Source organism: Lampris incognitus, chromosome 21 (genome assembly GCF_029633865.1).
Source record: "Lampris incognitus isolate fLamInc1 chromosome 21, fLamInc1.hap2, whole genome shotgun sequence".
Taxonomy (NCBI): domain Eukaryota; kingdom Metazoa; phylum Chordata; class Actinopteri; order Lampriformes; family Lampridae; genus Lampris; species Lampris incognitus.
In genome coordinates, this window is record NC_079231.1 from 25,262,100 (window position 1) to 25,279,125 (window position 17,026).

At 43.8% G+C, this 17,026-nt stretch overlaps 1 protein-coding gene across 1 annotated transcript in view; it reads left to right on the forward strand.

Moving 5' to 3' along the window:
* The window catches only part of LOC130131671 (protein SON), a 174,341-nt gene that overhangs the window by 70,429 nt on the left and 86,886 nt on the right, over positions 1 to 17,026 (forward strand). The window contains exons 8-9 of the mRNA XM_056301450.1: positions 2,151 to 2,368; positions 16,052 to 16,385. Of these exons, the coding sequence (XP_056157425.1) occupies positions 2,151 to 2,368; positions 16,052 to 16,385 (552 nt within the window). The remainder of the gene's footprint in view (positions 1 to 2,150; positions 2,369 to 16,051; positions 16,386 to 17,026) is intronic.

The window sequence follows — 17,026 nt, forward strand, 5'->3', positions numbered from 1 at the left end:
GTGTGCTTGTTTGTTTGGGGAGTTTAACTCTCTCGCATACACACTGGTGCTGATGCCTACCATGTGAAGGAGCATGCTTACTGGACAGCAGCACCAACCAGTTTGAACATGCTGTAGTAGGTAGAGAAATGTCTGGAGTAGGCTACATGTAGGCCTGTGTTACCCCACACATAGTAATAACAGCACTATACATACCATATATATCCTGATAGTTACCACATACCTGAAAATAATCATAGGACAACTTTGTTGCCTACTGTTGGAAATGAAAACTATTTTTGTCTGTATAAGGCTAATACATAAGCAGGCATACATTTTAATGCACAGTAGAGCTACGTATGAGACCTATTATGCATCCCTTTATGCATCCTCATCAAGGGAACCCTTAGCCTAATAACTTTAATAATGTTATGATACTATACAGTCCGGGGTCGCTCACTGCTAACATTAGCTAGTTCAGCTGTAGTTGCAACAACATTGGAACTATGCTAGGCTACGAAAACAATGCCAGCTAGCTTATGGTTCACTATTTGGCGTAGACTGACTGAGTGAGTACCAGCAGTAGCTGACAGTCTCACTTTATAATAGTGTTAACATTATGTTATCTTATTATCAGATTCATTAATTGAATTAATCATCATTCATCGTTGTTATCAGGGCATGGCACACACTGCCTCGCTACACCTTCCCTGAGAGTCCCTGTTTCCTTGCATGCTACTCCATTTCCCTGCATGCTATTTGTGCTTTCGAATTGCTGCTGCCTATCTTGGCCAGGTCTCCCTTGAAAAAGAGGTTTGTAATCTCAACGGGATCCTCCTGGTTAAATAAATAAAATAAAAATGTTACTCCCTGTTTCCCTACATGCTACTCCCTGTTTCCCTTCATGCTACTTCCCTGTTTCCCTACATGCTACTCCCTGCTTCCCTGCATGCTACTCCCTGCTTACCGCTTCAACTACACTTTCCTCCTGCTCACTCTGTTCCTCTGCTTCCCGTCATCTGTGTGCTCCTCAGGCCAGCCATCTCTCCTCTTTCCACCTGTTGCTGCGTGATGGTGGGTACTGCTTTCGCCGTAGATTTTGAATCTATGGCTGCAGCTCCTGCAGCAAACATGCACATTTGGCAGCATCTGCATATAGATTCATTTTTTTGGCCCACAACTTCTCCGCACCCCCCTTTCATTTTTGCTCATCCGTCTTGACAATTAACCAAGACGCCGTCCTTCATCCACAGTTGTTTGACTCTGAGCCAAGGCATCTGACATGAGAAACAGAGGGGGAGGGAGGGGCTGGCCTAGTAAGAGATGTGATTGGGCTAGTGTAGTGTCATTATAGAAAATGTACCAATGGGCTGCTGCTTCTGTTTTATCAGCCGGTCATTAGCAATTAAAAAAAAAGACTTTTTTTTATTATATATATATATCTTAAAAATTAAAACTACATCAACCCCAAGGCACATTGGTCTACCGGGAAAATGTTTGGTATGCCAGATTATCAGTCCAGTGGTGGACAATATGTGTGATGGGATGGGTAAACACTATCACAGCCATGTCTCTTTGAACACAGAATTTGAGATAGATTTTAGTAAAGTGAATAATAACTTAATGTATGACTAATTTTGGAAAGAATTAGCCTAGATGGCGGCATCCTTAGCCTGCTGTGCATGTGGTGCTCAGACCAGGATAGCTGTGTAGTTGATGGGTCAGGTTTTATACCATGCAGGCTGCAACAGTACCGTATATGTGGTGCTCAGACCAGTGTAGTTATATAGTTGATGGGTCAGGTTTTATACCATGCAAGCTGCAACAGTACTCCATTAGTTCTGACAGATAAATCAACTGTAAAACTAAATTAGCGACTGGCAGTTAAACTTGGTGAGCAGTACAAGGCTTCTTCAATAAGTTTTCTGATCTACAGAAATTATCATTTATAATTTGGGGTAGCTGTCTAAATTGTACATTGCCAACAATACCACCAGGGTGGATGTAGAGTAGAAGTGGTCATGTGGCTTGTGGAGATGTAGACGTGGGTACACTTGTTTTTATCTCTTCACAGCTTGGTTTCTCAGCCACTGGTAGATATATTCTACATTCCTGTCCTTGTTGTCACTGACGTGCATTCTCATCCCCCCCTTGGTCTCTGCTACTAACAGCTTCTCAGTGAAAAAGGAGGCCTTGGATGCATCTACACAGGCCTCACCAGCGTCCTCTGCAGGCGTGCTGCTGCTATGTGACCCGCATGAGATGGATGAGCAGATCCAGACAGAGGTTGTGACAAAAGGCAGCACAGAGCTGCAGAATACTGATGAAAAGAATGACGTATCGGGAGTGAAGAGGGAAGAGGAGGGAGAGGACACAACAAGTCCCGCAGGTAGGGCCAGGATGGCAGCATGAAACAAGTCCAGCAGGTAGGGCCAGGATGCCAGCATGAAATACCTGCCTGCTCATGTTGTTAAAGGAACTGAAGTCGTTTTCCACTTGCCTTTAATCTAACTGGTTAGACTACTGTGTGCAGGGTGCTCAACAAATATTAAATCAGTTTAACAGAAACTTAGACCTTAAATTGAAAAGTTGAAAGACAGTTTTCTATAGCTCATACACTGCAAAAAAAATGAGCTTAAATACAAGAAATAAACACCGAATTTGAGGGGGAATGTACTTAATATTAGTGAAATTATTTGTCCATTCAGCAAGATCATTTTACTTGACAAGAAATCTTAAAATAAGTTGGTTCCAGTCTAGAAATAAGTAGACACGGATGAGTGTTCAAAGGCTTGAAATAAGAAGAAAATGCTGGTTTATAGATCAAGTTACTTAAGATCAGACTTGCTACAGAACAGCAATAAGTGAAATACACCGAATATTAACAAATAATTTTTTTTTTCATTTATTTCTGATTTTTCCCTTTTTCTCCCAATTTAGTGGCCAATCGCTCCCTATTCTAATTCAAACACCCACCCTCGTACTGTATGCGTTCGCCAACTGCCAATTATTGCTGCTTCATCGAATCCGGCCATAGTCGGATCTGATGAGAACGAGGTGTGAACCCCGGTCCCCAGTGGACAACTGCATCGACACAAAGCCAACGCTTAGACCGCTGCACCACCACGTCAGGGGAGGGTGCCCCAGACACAGCCAACGCCAAACCATACACGTCAGAGCAGCTGGATGCTGTCAAAAAATCAAGAGCTGTAAAGACTACTACCAAATTCTGGGAGTTGAAAAAGATACAAATGAAACAAGTAATTCTTAACTCAATTTTTTGCATTCTTAATTTTAGCACACTGAAAAAGGAACAAGAAAACAAATCACTAATTTAAGTGGAAACTACTTAATACTAGTGGAGTGTGATTATTCCGTTACTTGAAACAAGTTGGCTCATCTTGAAATACGTAGGCCCAAACTTAAAACTAGTCCTTAATCCCAGAGCATACATCTTAAAACAGGAAACTTGATTTTACTGAAATCACAACCAGGACAAGTGAAGTTTCTGTCAACATTTATTGACAACTCTTTCCAAGTTTGAGCAGTGGAAATCAAAGTGTACTTTCATTTTGTGATAGGTGAAGCATGTTGGGCTATTAAATAGAAATGTGTGTGTGTATATATACACTACCGTTCAAAAGTTTGGGATCACCCAAACAATTTTGTGTTTTCCATGAAAAGTCACACTTATTCACCACCATATGTTGTGAAATGAATAGAAAATAGAGTCAAGACATTGACAAGGTTAGAAATAATGATTTGTATTTGAAATAAGATTTTTTTTACATCAAACTTTGCTTTCGTCAAAGAATCCTCCATTTGCAGCAATTACAGCATTGCAGACCTTTGGCATTCTAGCTGTTAATTTGTTGAGGTAATCTGGAGAAATTGCACCCCACGCTTCCAGAAGCAGCTCCCACAAGTTGGATTGGTTGGATGGGCACTTCTTGCGTACCATACGGTCAAGCTGCTCCCACAACAGCTCAATGGGGTTCAGATCTGGTGACTGCGCTGGCCACTCCATTACCGATAGAATACCAGCTGCCTGCTTCTGCTCTAAATAGTTCTTGCACAATTTGGAGGTGTGTTTAGGGTCATTGTCCTGTTGTAGGATGAAATTGGCTCCAATCAAGCGCTGTCCACTGGGTATGGCATGGCGTTGCAAAATGGAGTGATAGCCTTCCTTATTCAGAATCCCTTTTACCCTGTACAAATCTCCCACCTTACCAGCACCAAAGCAACCCCAGACCATCACATTACCTCCACCATGCTTAACAGATGGCATCAGGCATTCTTCCAGCATCTTTTCATTTGTTCTGCGTCTCACAAACGTTCTTCTTTGTGATCCAAACACCTCAAACTTGGATTCATCCGTCCACAACACTTTTTTCCAGTCTTCCTCTGTCCAATGTCTGTGTTCTTTTGCCCATCTTAATCTTTTTCTTTTATTGGTCAGTCTCAGATATGGCTTTTTCTTTGCCACTCTGCCCTGAAGCCCAGAATCCCGCAGCCGCCTCTTCACTGTAGATGTTGACACTGGTGTTTTGCGGGTACTATTTAATGAAGATGCCAGTTGGGGACCTGTCAGGCGTCTGTTTCTCAAACTAGAGACTCTAATGTACTTATCTTCTTGCTCAGTTGTGCAACGCGGCCTCCCACTTCTTTTTCTACTCTGGTTAGAGCCTGTTTGTGCTGTCCTCTGAAGGGAGTAGTACACACCGGTGTAGGAAATCTTCAATTTCTAAGCAATTTCTCGCATGGAATAGCCTTCATTTCTAAGAACAAGAATAGACTGTCGAGTTTCAGATGAAAGTTCTCTTTTTCTGGCCATTTTGAGCGTTTAATTGACCCCACAAATGTGATGCTCCAGAAACTCAATCTGCTCAAAGAAGTGCCCATCCAACCAATCCAACTTGTGGGAGCTGCTTCTGGAAGCGTGGGGTGCAATTTCTCCAGATTACCTCAACAAATTAACAGCTAGAATGCCAAAGGTCTGCAATGCTGTAATTGCTGCAAATGGAGGATTCTTTGACGAAAGCAAAGTTTGATGTAAAAAAAATCTTATTTCAAATACAAATCATTATTTCTAACCTTGTCAATGTCTTGACTCTATTTTCTATTCATTTCACAACATATGGTGGTGAATAAGTGTGACTTTTCATGGAAAACACGAAATTGTTTGGGTGATCCCAAACTTTTGAACGGTAGTGTATATATATATATATATATATATATATATATATATATATATATGAGGCCTTGTGTCATTCTTAAATCAAGCAGTTGAACTTGAGTTTGTGTCACTGAATCTTGAAACAAGTTATTTTTTGTGAGAGAATGGTACAAATTGCTACTCTAGCTAGTGTAGCTTGTTTTAACAATAAATTACTCAATTGTAAGATTTCCTGACTAACTGAGGCATAAAAGACATATTCATTATCAATTTAAGAATATGCCAGGAATTCAAAGATAGAAACTAGTAAATAACTTTTAAAACAAGATAATTAATCTCATATTTCCTGATCTAAGATTTTAAATGTTGGCAAGCACAGAAGAATTTGCAGTGATCCCTTTTTATTGAAACAGTAAATCTTGAATCATATTAATTGGGAAAAACAGATTATTTTATGTACAGGTGGTGATTTGCTTGACTAAGTGATTCTGCAGGAAACGTAAATCATTACAACTTTCACTGCTTTCTGTCAGAGGGGCCTCCCCATCAGCTGTACCTGGGGGAAACTGGATAAGATGTTTAACATTGACAGTCCAGTTTTATTGCAGTCATGAGCTTTAACAAGTTGCTCTGACTCGCTTTCTGCCACATCCTGGGTAACTTCAGTACATCTGAGAGTCCCTGTGTGATACATCACATGTCTGATCACATCCGACCACTTACAACTTCTGAGTACACAACATGCATCCATCTAATGCAAAGAAACCACCAGTAACAGGTGAACAGGTAAGACAGAGGCAGAACAGCATGAACAGGAAGTGGACAGATGCAGAACAGCATGAACAGGAAGTGGAAAGAAGAGATGGATGCTGTTTCATGGTAAACTGCATATGTGCAGTAGTCATTTTGAAAAACAAAACAAAACATGAATAATCAAGGCAAGCCCATTTTATTTCTATAGCCCATTATCAATATTACAAACTTGTGGGCTTCCAGGTAGCGTAGCGGTCTATTCCATTTCCTACCAACCCGGGGATCGCTGGTTCAAATCCTCGTTTTACCTCCGGCTTGGTCGGGTGTCCCTCCAGACACAATTGGCCGTGTCTGCGGTTGGGAAGCCGGATGTGGGTATGTGTCCTGGTTGCTGCACTAGCGCCTCCTCTGGTCGGTCGGGGAGCCTGTTCAGGGGGAGGGGGAACTGGGGGGAATAGCGTGATCCTCCCACGCACTACATCCCCCTGGTGAAACTCCTCACTGTCAGGTGAAAAGAAGCGGCTGATGACTCCACATGTATTAGAGGAGACATGTCAAAGTCAGAGTCAAGTCAAAGTGTCTTTATTGTCCCTTACAGGGAAATTAGTTTGCAGCCAGTATAGCAAAACTCTCACACAAAACAAAACATACAAGCACCAAGGCAGGACTGACAACAGGACATAGTGGACAAGAAGAACCAACGTAGTTCAAACATACAGACCATGGAAACAAGCGATCTGCAACAGCAGATGAAGACTATCTACCATTTAACAACTGGAAGGCAGTGGGGACAAAGGAAGCCCTGTATGTCTTAGTCCTAATACAAGGCATCCTCAACCGACAACCTGTGGGTAACGGCTCAAACTCTGGCTGAAGGGGGTGACCTTCGCATTCCAGAGGGGAAGTCGCCTTTCTGAACACCTTCCTATTATCAAGGTCAGTAAGCTGGGCTTGACTTCTCCCTGAAAACTTGCTAGTCCATTTGATGAGTCTATCAAGCCTTTATTTACTCGCCAGGGTCAAGTTACCAAACCAAGCAGCAATGCAGTCGATGAAAAGTGTCTCAATAAAACTTGCATAGAAGAGGGTCGTCATCCGGGAGGAGACACTACATGTCCACATTCTCCTCAGGAAAAAAAGTCTTTGTTGGACCTTCTGTGATGTGGAGGCAACATGAGCTTCAAAGCACATGTGGTAGTCTGCAGCCTTCCCCGGATCGGCAGAGGGGGTGGAGCAGTGAGCGGGACGACTCAGAAGAGTGGGGTAGTTGGCCAAGTACAATTAGGGAGAAAAAGAGGGGGGAAAAGACAAAAAAATACAAATGTGCCTCTGGGGGCTTTGCAGCAACACAACGTCCTGTCCTCAGACCCTCACATCGGATAAGGAACAACTCCCTAAAAACCCTTAACAGGGAGAAAAATTAGGAAGAAACCTTAGGGAGAGCAACAGAGGAGGATCTCTATCCCAAGGACAATGTGCAATGATGTTGTGTTTACACAATTTACACAACACAACACTGAAAAAGGATAAACAGAATTACAATGGAATTATAACATATATGAAGAATATGACGAGGAGGATGCCAAGCAGTGTCCAGGCACCACCAGAACAGCCCAGGACCCGAGCCATGCGATCACCATCACCATGGCGACCTGACAGGAGGACAGACTGTGCTTGCACACAAAGAGTCTCACATCACACCATCATACACATGAAAGAAGAGACAAGAAAACACATTAGTCACACGTCTGGGTGAGAGGACAAAAAACTGAAACAGGATAACACAATTATATACATTTATAAGACATATAAAAAGAAAATGTGATGAGGGGGATGCCAAGCAGTGCCCAGGTGGTGCTACCAGCACCATGAACCCCGGGGGGGGGGCAGACTACACATGCACACAAGGGAGACTCACATCACACCATTCACACACAGAAGAAGAGAAAGTAGAAGACATCATTCAGAAAGAGGAAAGTATGTGAGAGAAGAGAACAATTTGCAATAGTCAATAATCTATACTCTATAATCTATACGCTATACGCTATAATCTCATCGGCAGAACAGTGGTTGGTAAAGTCATTGAGACAGAAACCGACCCAACATGCAGTACAGGCTGTGAAGCACTCAACTTAAAGACAACTAATTGTAGGCTAAGATAAAAAGATGAGTTTTAAGTTTGGATTTAAAGACTCAACAGACTCTGATGGTCTGATGGCAGCAGGGAGGTTATTCCACAAGAACGGGGCCTGATAGGAAAAGGCCCTGCTGCCACCAGCTGACTTCTTTTAACTTTGGGGACACACAGGAACCCTGTATTTTGAGAACGAAGCGCTCGAGGTGGCATGTAAGGTTTAAGGAGATCAGACAGGTAGGATGGGGCAAGCCCATTTAGGATTTTATAAGTCAGCAGAAGCACCTTGTATTCTGATCTAACATGGATAGGAAGCCAATGAAGGGAGGCAAGAATTGGTGTAATATGGTCAAATTTCCTAGTTTCAGTTAGGATTCTAGCAGCAGCATTTTGAACCATCTGAAGACTTTTAGTACTAGAATGTGGCAGACCTGAGAACAGAACATTACAGTAATCAAGTCTGGATGGAACAAATGCATGTATTAGAGTCTCTGCGTGGTCCCCGGGTGCTGCAGCTACCCACTGCTCCTATACAGTGCCTTGCAAAAGTATTCAACGCCCTTGGCAGTCATCACTAATTTGTGGATTATAAAAGACACACACATCTGTTCCTGAACCATATTATTGTTGTGAAGCCATAACCTCTAACAGCATGTTCCCACAGCCAACATAAGTTACGTTTCCCTGACTTTTTATTCATACATTAAAAACTAAAATATAGTGCTTGCATAAGTATTCAACCTCCACATATCAATACTTTGTAGAGGACCCTTTTGCTGCAATAACAGCCATGATTCCCTTGGGGTAAGTATGTTCAAGCTTTGCACATTCTTCTGGAGTAATTTTTCCCCATTCTTCTTGGCAAAATTTGTACCGGTCTTGCAGGTTGGTGGGATGGCACCTCTGGATTATGATTTTCAGTCTGTGCCACGGATTTTCAATGGGGTTGAGGTCCGGCATTTGATTCGGCCCCTACAAAACGTTCACCTTTTGTTGCTCAGCCATGCCATTGTTGCTTTAGGCATGACCATTAATTAGAATTTCAGTGGCCATGTGTACTATTCACAGAGGGTTTGGGAATGTTTGCAATCACAGCATTGTAAGATGGTGACAGATGTACTCTTAGCCCCCCCCCCCCCCGGTTCAGGGATGGTCATTCCCTCTTCACATAGATGGCCTCTTTGACTCAAACCAGTGTTCCTCCCTATCAAGAATGTGTACATCCTCATCCTTGAAAGAGTGGCCACTGGTCTGTAGAGGGTTCTAGACTGTGTAGATGGTGTAGACTGCGGAGCCCTGGTCTGATGTGTTAACTCTCCTGTGTTGTGCCATCCTCTTGGCCAGCATCTCTTTGGTTTCCGCCATGTGTAAGTCACGGCAATCCTCCTGGCACTCAACAGTGTACAGTATATTGCTCTGTTTGTGCCGGGGCACCCGATCCTTGGGGTGGACCAACTTCTGGCGCAGTGTGTTTTGGGGTTTGAAAGCAACTGAGATGCAGTGTTTGGAAAATACGTGTCTCAACTTTGCTGACACTCCCACCACATACGGAATCATCACTGGTTTATCCTTAGGCAGCTGTTGTCCTCCTCTCTTTGATCGGCTGGTGCACTGTTTGGGCGTCTTTCTTACTTTTTTCTCTTTAAATTTCACCTCTTGGCCGAATTATATGCAGTCATGGTATAGATTTCCATTGCTATGCAGATGATACTATAAGAAATAACTAATTTAGAGGCCTGCTTGGCTCCAGTGAAAAATTGGATGTCACTAAATTTGCTGCTTTTTTTGTTTTGTTTTGTTTTGATTTTCTTCCCTTTTTCTCCCAATTGTACCTGGCCAATTATGCCACTCTTCCGAGTTGTCCCGGTCACTGTTCCACCCCCTCTGCTGATCCGGGAGGGGTGGGGGGGTGGGCTACAGGACTACCACATGCTTCCTCCAATACATGTGGAGTCACCAGCCACTTCTTTTCACTTGACAATGGGGAGTTTCGCCAGGGGGACGTAGCACGTGGGAGGATCATGCTATTCCCCACAGTTCCCCCTCCCCCCTGAACAGGCGCCCTGATCGACCAGAGGAGACGCTAGTGCAGTGACCAGGACACATACCTACATCCGGCTTCCCATCCGCAGACACAGCCAATTGTGTCTGTAGGGACGCGTGACCAAGCCGGAGGTAACGTGAGGATTCAACGTGGCGATCCCTGTGTTGGTAGGCGATCGAATAGACCACTATGCTACCGCTACCCTGACGCCCTTTGATCCCAGCCTTTCCTTAGATAAGCACATTAAAGAAATCACCAAGACTGCCTTTTTTCACTTACATAACATAGCTAAAATTCGGTATTTTCTCTCCATGGCTGACGCAGAGACTCTAATACATGCATTTGTTTCATCCAGACTTGATTACTGTAATGTTCTGTTCTCAGGTCTGCCACATTCTGGTACTAAAAGTCTTCAGGTGGTTCAGAATGCTGCTGCTAGAATCCTAACTAGAACTAGGAAATTTGACCACATTACACCAATTCTTGCCTCCCTTCATTGGCTTCCTATCCGTGTTAGATCAAAATACAAGGTGCTTCTGCTGACTTATAAAATCCTAAATGGGCTTGCTCCATCCTACCTGTCTGATCTCCTTAAACCTTACATGCCATCTCGAGCTCTTCGTTCTCAAAATACAGGGCTCCTGTGTGTACCCAAAGTTAAAAAGAAGTCAGCTGGTGGCAGCAGGGCCTTTTCCTACTGGGCCCCGTTCTTGTGGAATGACCTGCCTGCTGCCATCAGACCATCAGAGTCTGTTGAGTCTTTAAATCCAAACTTAAAACTCATCTTTTTGCCTTAGTTTACAATTAGTTGTCTTTAAGTTGAGTGCTTCACAACCTGTACTGGATGGCGGGTCGGTTTCTGTCTCAATGACTTTACCAGCCACTGTTCTGCCGACGACATTATAGATTATAGATTTTAGAGTATAGATTATAGAGTATAGATTATTGACTATTGCAAACTGTTCTCTTCTCTCACATACTTTCCTCTTTCTGAATGTAAATTCACTCCTCAGTGAATTTACCAACCACTGTTCTGCTGACGAGATTATAGCGTATAGATTATTAGCAATTGCAAACTGTTCTCTTCTCTCACGTCTTTTCTCTCTCTCTCTGAATGATGTCTTCTCCTTTCTCTTCCTCCATGTATGAGAATGGTGTGATGTAAGTCTCCCCTGTGTCCACGAGCAATCTGTCTTCCTCCCAATTCTCCATGGCAATGGTGGTCGCCACCTGGACACTGCATGGCATCCCCCTCATCACATTTTCTTATTATATATCTTACAGATGAATATAATTTTGTTATCCTGTTTCAGTGTTACATCCTTTTCTCACTAAGGTGTGTGACTGTCTTTTTTTCTTGCCTCTCCACCCACATATGTGAATCAGAATTAGAAACACTTTGTCATTTCATTTCATGCATTTGCGCAAATGAAATGAAAAAACATTGTTTCCCCCAGCCCACAACAGTGCAACACAAAGACAAAAAACACATCCAAGAACTACAAGAACACAAATATATCCAAACTAATACAAATATCTACTATGACTTTCGGCTCCTCCCGTTAGGGGGCGCCACAGCGGATCATCCGTTTCCATTTCTTCCTGTCTTCTGCATCCTCTTCTGTCACACCAGCCATCTGCATGTCTTCCCTCACCACATCCATAAACCTCCTCTTTGGCCTTCCTCTTCTCCTCTTCTCTGGCGGCTCCATATTCAGCATCCTTCTCCCAGTATACCCAGCATCTCTTCTCTACACATGTCCAAGCCATCTCAATCTTGTCTCTCTTGCTTTGTCTCCAAAGCGTCCAACTTGAGTGGTCCCTCTAATATAATCGTTTCTAATCCTGTCCTTCTTCATCACTCCCAATGAAAATCTTATCATCTTCATCTCTGCCACCTCCTGCTCCGCATCCTGTCTTTTCATCAGTGCCACTGTCTCCAAACCATATAACAACGTAGCTGGTCTCACAACCATCTTGTAAACCTTGCCTTTAACTCTTGCTGGTACCCTTCTGTCGCAAATTACTCCTGACACTCTTCTCCACCCACTCCACCCTGCCTGCACTCTCTTCTCCACCTCTCTCCTGCACTCCCCGTTACTTTGGACAGTTGACCCCAAGTATTTAAACTCGTATGCCTTCGTCACCTCCACTCCTTGCATCCTGACCATTCCACTGTCCTCTCTCTCATTCACACATAGGTATTCCGTCTTGCTCCTACTGACTTTCATTCCTCTTCTCTCCAGTGCATACCTCCACCTCTCCAGGCTCTCCTCAACCTGCACCCTACTCTCGCTACAGATCACAATGTCATCTGCGAACATCATCGTCCATGGAGACTCCTGCCTGATCTTTTCCGTCAACCTGTCCATCACCACTGCAAACAAGAAAGGGCTCAGAGCCGATCCTTGATGTAATCCCTCCTCCACCTTGAACCCATCTGTCATTCCAACCACGCACCTCACCACTGTCACACTTCCCTCATACATATACTGCACCACTCCTACATACTTCTCTGCAACTCCTGACTTCCTCATACAATACCACACCTCCTCTCTTGGCACCCTGTCATAAGCTTTCTCTAAATCTACAAAGACACAATGCAACTCTTTCTGACCTTCTCTATATTCTCCATCAGCATTGTCAAAGCAAACATCACATCTGTGGTGCTCTTTCCTGGCATGAAACCATACTGCTGCTCGCGGATCGTCACCTCTCCTCCTCTTAACCTAACTTCTATTACTCTTTCCCATATCTTCATGCTGTGGTTGTACCTCTGTAGTTGTTACAGTTCTGCACATCACCCTTGTTCTTGAAAATCAGTATGCTTCTTCTCCACTCCTCAGGCATCCTCTCACTTTCCAAGATTGTGTTAAACAATTTAGTTAAAAACTCCACAGCCATCTCTCCTAAACATCTCTATGCCTCCACAGGTATGTCATCAGGACCAACTGCCTTTCCACTCTTCATCTTCTTCATAGCTGCCCTCACGTCCTCCTTGTTAATCCACTGAACTTCTTGATTCACTATCCCTACATCATCCAACCTTCTCGCTCTCTCATTTTCTTCATTCATCAGCCCCTCAAAGTACTCCTTCCACCTTCTCAGCACACTCTCCTCGCTTGTCAGCACATTTCCATCTCTATCTTTGATCGCCCTAACTTGCTGCACATCCTTCGCAGCTTGGTCCCTCTGTCTAGCCAACCGGTACAAGTCCTTTTCTCCTTCCTTTGTGTCTAACCTGTCCTACAACTGACCATATGCCTTTTTCCTTTACCTTTGCCACCTCTCTCTTTGCTTTACGCTGCATCTCCTTGTACTCCTGTCTACTTTCTTCATCTCTCTGACTATCCCACTTCTTCTTTGCCAACCCCTTCCTCTGTATACTTTTCTCTACTTCCTCCTTCCACCACCACCAAGTCTCCTTGTCTTCCTTCCTCTGTCCTGATGACACACCAAGTACCTTCCTAGCTGTCTCCCTCACTATTTCTGCAGTGGTTGTCCAGCCATCCGGCAACTCTTCACTACCACTCAGTGCCTGTCTTAACTCCTGCCTGAACTCCACACAACAGTCTTCCTTCTTCAACTTCCACCATTTGATCCTTGGCTCTGCCTTCACTCGCTTCCTCATCTTGGTCTCCAAAGTCATCCTACAGACCACCATCCAATGCTGCCTGTCTATGTTCTCCCCTGTCACCACCTTGCAGTCTCCAATCCCTTTTAGATTGTGCCTTCTACATAAGATATAGTCCACCTGTGTGCGCTTTCCTCCACTCTTGTATGTCACCCTGTGTTCCTCCCTCTTCTTGAAATATGTATTCACCACAGCCATTTCCATCCTTTTCGCAAAATCGACCACCATCTTTCCTTCCACATTTCTCTCCTTGACTCCATACCTATTCATCACCTTTTCATCATCTCTGTTCCCTTCACCAACATGTCCATTGAAGTCCGCTCCAATCACCACTCTCTCCTCCTTGGGTACCCTCTCCACCATTTCATCCAACTCACTCCAGAATTCTTCTTTCTCTTCCATCTCACACCCAACTAGCGGGGCACATGCGCTGATAACATTCATCAATACACCTTCGATTTCCAGCTTCATACTCATCACTCTGTCTGACACTCTCTTCACCTCCAGCACACTCTTGACATACTCTTCCTTCAGAATTACCCCTACCCCATTTCTCCTCCCATTCGCACCATGGTAGAAGAGTTTGAACCCACCTCCGATACTCCTGGCCTTACTCCCCTTCCACCTGGTCTCTTGCACACACAGTATGCCTACCTTTCTTCTTTCCATCATATCAGCCAGCTCTCTCCCTTTAACTGTCATAGTGCCAACATTCAAAGTTCCAACTCTCGCCTCCACACTCCTACCCTTCCTCCTCTCCTGCTGCCTCTGGACATGCCTTCCCCCTCTACTTTTCCTTTGCCCAACAGTAGCATAGTTTCCATCAGCACCCTACTGGCCAACAGTACCGGTGGCGGTCGTTGGTATCCTGGGCTTCGACCGATCCGGTATGGAAATCTGTTTTATCATCCGCATATTTGATTTGTCAAAGGTTTTATGCCGCATGCCCTTCCTGACACAACCCTCCCCATTTATCCAGGCTTGGGACTGGCACTAAGAATGCACTGGCTTGTGCATCCTCAGTGGCTGGGTTTCCTCAGTGGTGGGGTTCTCCCTGCAATCCAGAGGATGACACTAAAAACACAGTCAAGGCTAGGCGAGGCCGCCACCAGATCACCCTCAGTGTTATTGGAACTGCCAGTCTGCATGGGCTAGAAGTTAGCTTAGCCTGCCTCACTTCTGCATCCTGTCAGACTGCCTGTGGTGTTACCTCTTCGGGCACAGCTCCAGGCAGGGCCGTTGTATCTGGGCCGACAGGATGCAGCAGACCAAGCTCTCCCAGCCGATCCAACGCCAGCTCTCCCAACCATCAAACGAAGACAAAATTAGAGGCAGACGTGAGCAAAGACACTTCATGGATGGTACTGGGTGACGCCACTGCAAAAGTGAATTCACGCCACCGTCTTCCCACACCAGTTCTGGGTGAGGCTGCTGCAAATGTGAATTTGCGCCGCCAAATGGCATGATGAGGAATGGTGTGATGTGAGTTTCTCTTGTGTGCATGTGTAGTCTGTTCTCCTGTCAGGTCTACATGGTGATGGTGGTCATGTGTTTCCTGTCTTAGGCTATATCGGTGGCATCTAGACACTGCTTGGCATCCTTGTCATGATATTCTTCATATATTTTATAATTCCATTATAATTCTGCTCTTTCAATGTTGTGTTATGTAAACATAACATCATGTCACGTTGTCTGTCTTGGGAGGGAGATCCTCCTCTGTTGCTCTCCCTGAGGTTTATTCCTATTTTCCCTCCCTGTTAAAGGTTTTTTAGGGAGTTGTTCCTTATCTGATGGGAGGGTCTTAGGACAGGATGTTGTGTTGCTGTAAAGCCCCCTAAGGCACATTTTTGATAATGTGCTATACAAATAAATTTGACTTGATTTGACTTACTAAAAACTAAAACAAAATTATCTTGACATTTTAATCTTGCACCAAATAGCATTTATCCGTAAACTGAAACTAAATAAATGTATTTAAAATGATTTAGAATTCTATAGTTACAGTCAAACCGAGTAGGCAATGTGAATTGGGCGTGGACTGGCTTTCTTTGGTCTGCTTTTGTCACAGACTCTGAAACTATGTAAGGGTAGCTGTTCAGTCATATAGTTATAGTTACGTGTGAATTTATTCTATTTGTTTTTAAACAAATGTTAATTTACCCCCATGCACTGCTCCTTCTTTCATGTGCCACTGCTGTTCCAACTGTCTCTCGGTTGACACCACCAATAAAAAGGGGGGTTCACACAGGGCAAACAGATCTGTGCTGTTTACTTGTATGAGGTCCAGTCTGATTCCTGGTCTGTTACTGATGGTGCTGTCCTGTCAAGCAGCAACAACAGCTCATGCAGGGAAGAGGGCAAGTTCTGTTCTTGTGTCTTCACCTCATGATGTCTCCTTGGAAGTGGGCGAGACCAAAGAAAACCCTGGACCCAACCTCTCAGAGTGTCCAACCTCACCCTCAGCCAGGAGAGCAAAATCACAGACGAAGAAGAGCACAACATCCAAGTCTCTGCAGATGAATAAAGATGGGAAGCCAGCTTCAAAGAGGAGGAGGAGGAGGAGGTCCAAATCAACATCCCACAGACAAAGCTCCCGAAAGCCTTCGCGGAGAAAAAGGTCAAGGTCACTAAAGAGATCAAGGTCAAAGAAAAGATCAAGGTCAAGGTTTGTGTTGTTTTTCCCTATGTCAGTGCTAACTGTTTTCTTTACAATGTTTCCCATTCGTAGGCTTTACCTTGGCCAGGTATATTGACGACAGCCTATACCTGGGCTGTCGTATTTTAACAATATTTCTGTTTGATCTTTCTGAGAAAAATGACGTCATCCACAAACTGATTAACTAGGGGAAAGTTTCCCTTCTCTTTGTCCGTGTTCACTCTGCTGCTGCATTCTAAGCATGTGTGAGAAGAAGATGTACACGGTGGTGTATACTCTGCTTTGAACTCTATGTTCTGTCAAGATAAATACCCGGTTGAGATATTAATGCATTACATATGTTAGTATGTCTGCTCGGAAACAACTGATACCAAAATTAAAATTTTAACAACTATGATACTATTTTGAAACAATTTCAACTTCAGAGAGACATGGTCGAACACGAATAGCAAAATTGAAAGACTGAAAATATTACCTGAAAAACAAAATGGAAAACACATATTGCTACTCTAACAAACATAGCAAGGCCTATAAAATGGGAAATGTAAAAAAAAAGAACTGAAAATAAACATTGAAACAGTCCCAAACATCGACTGGAACTTAAAAACTACTTGAACAACTGTGGGTGGTTATTTTGACTGCCACATTTT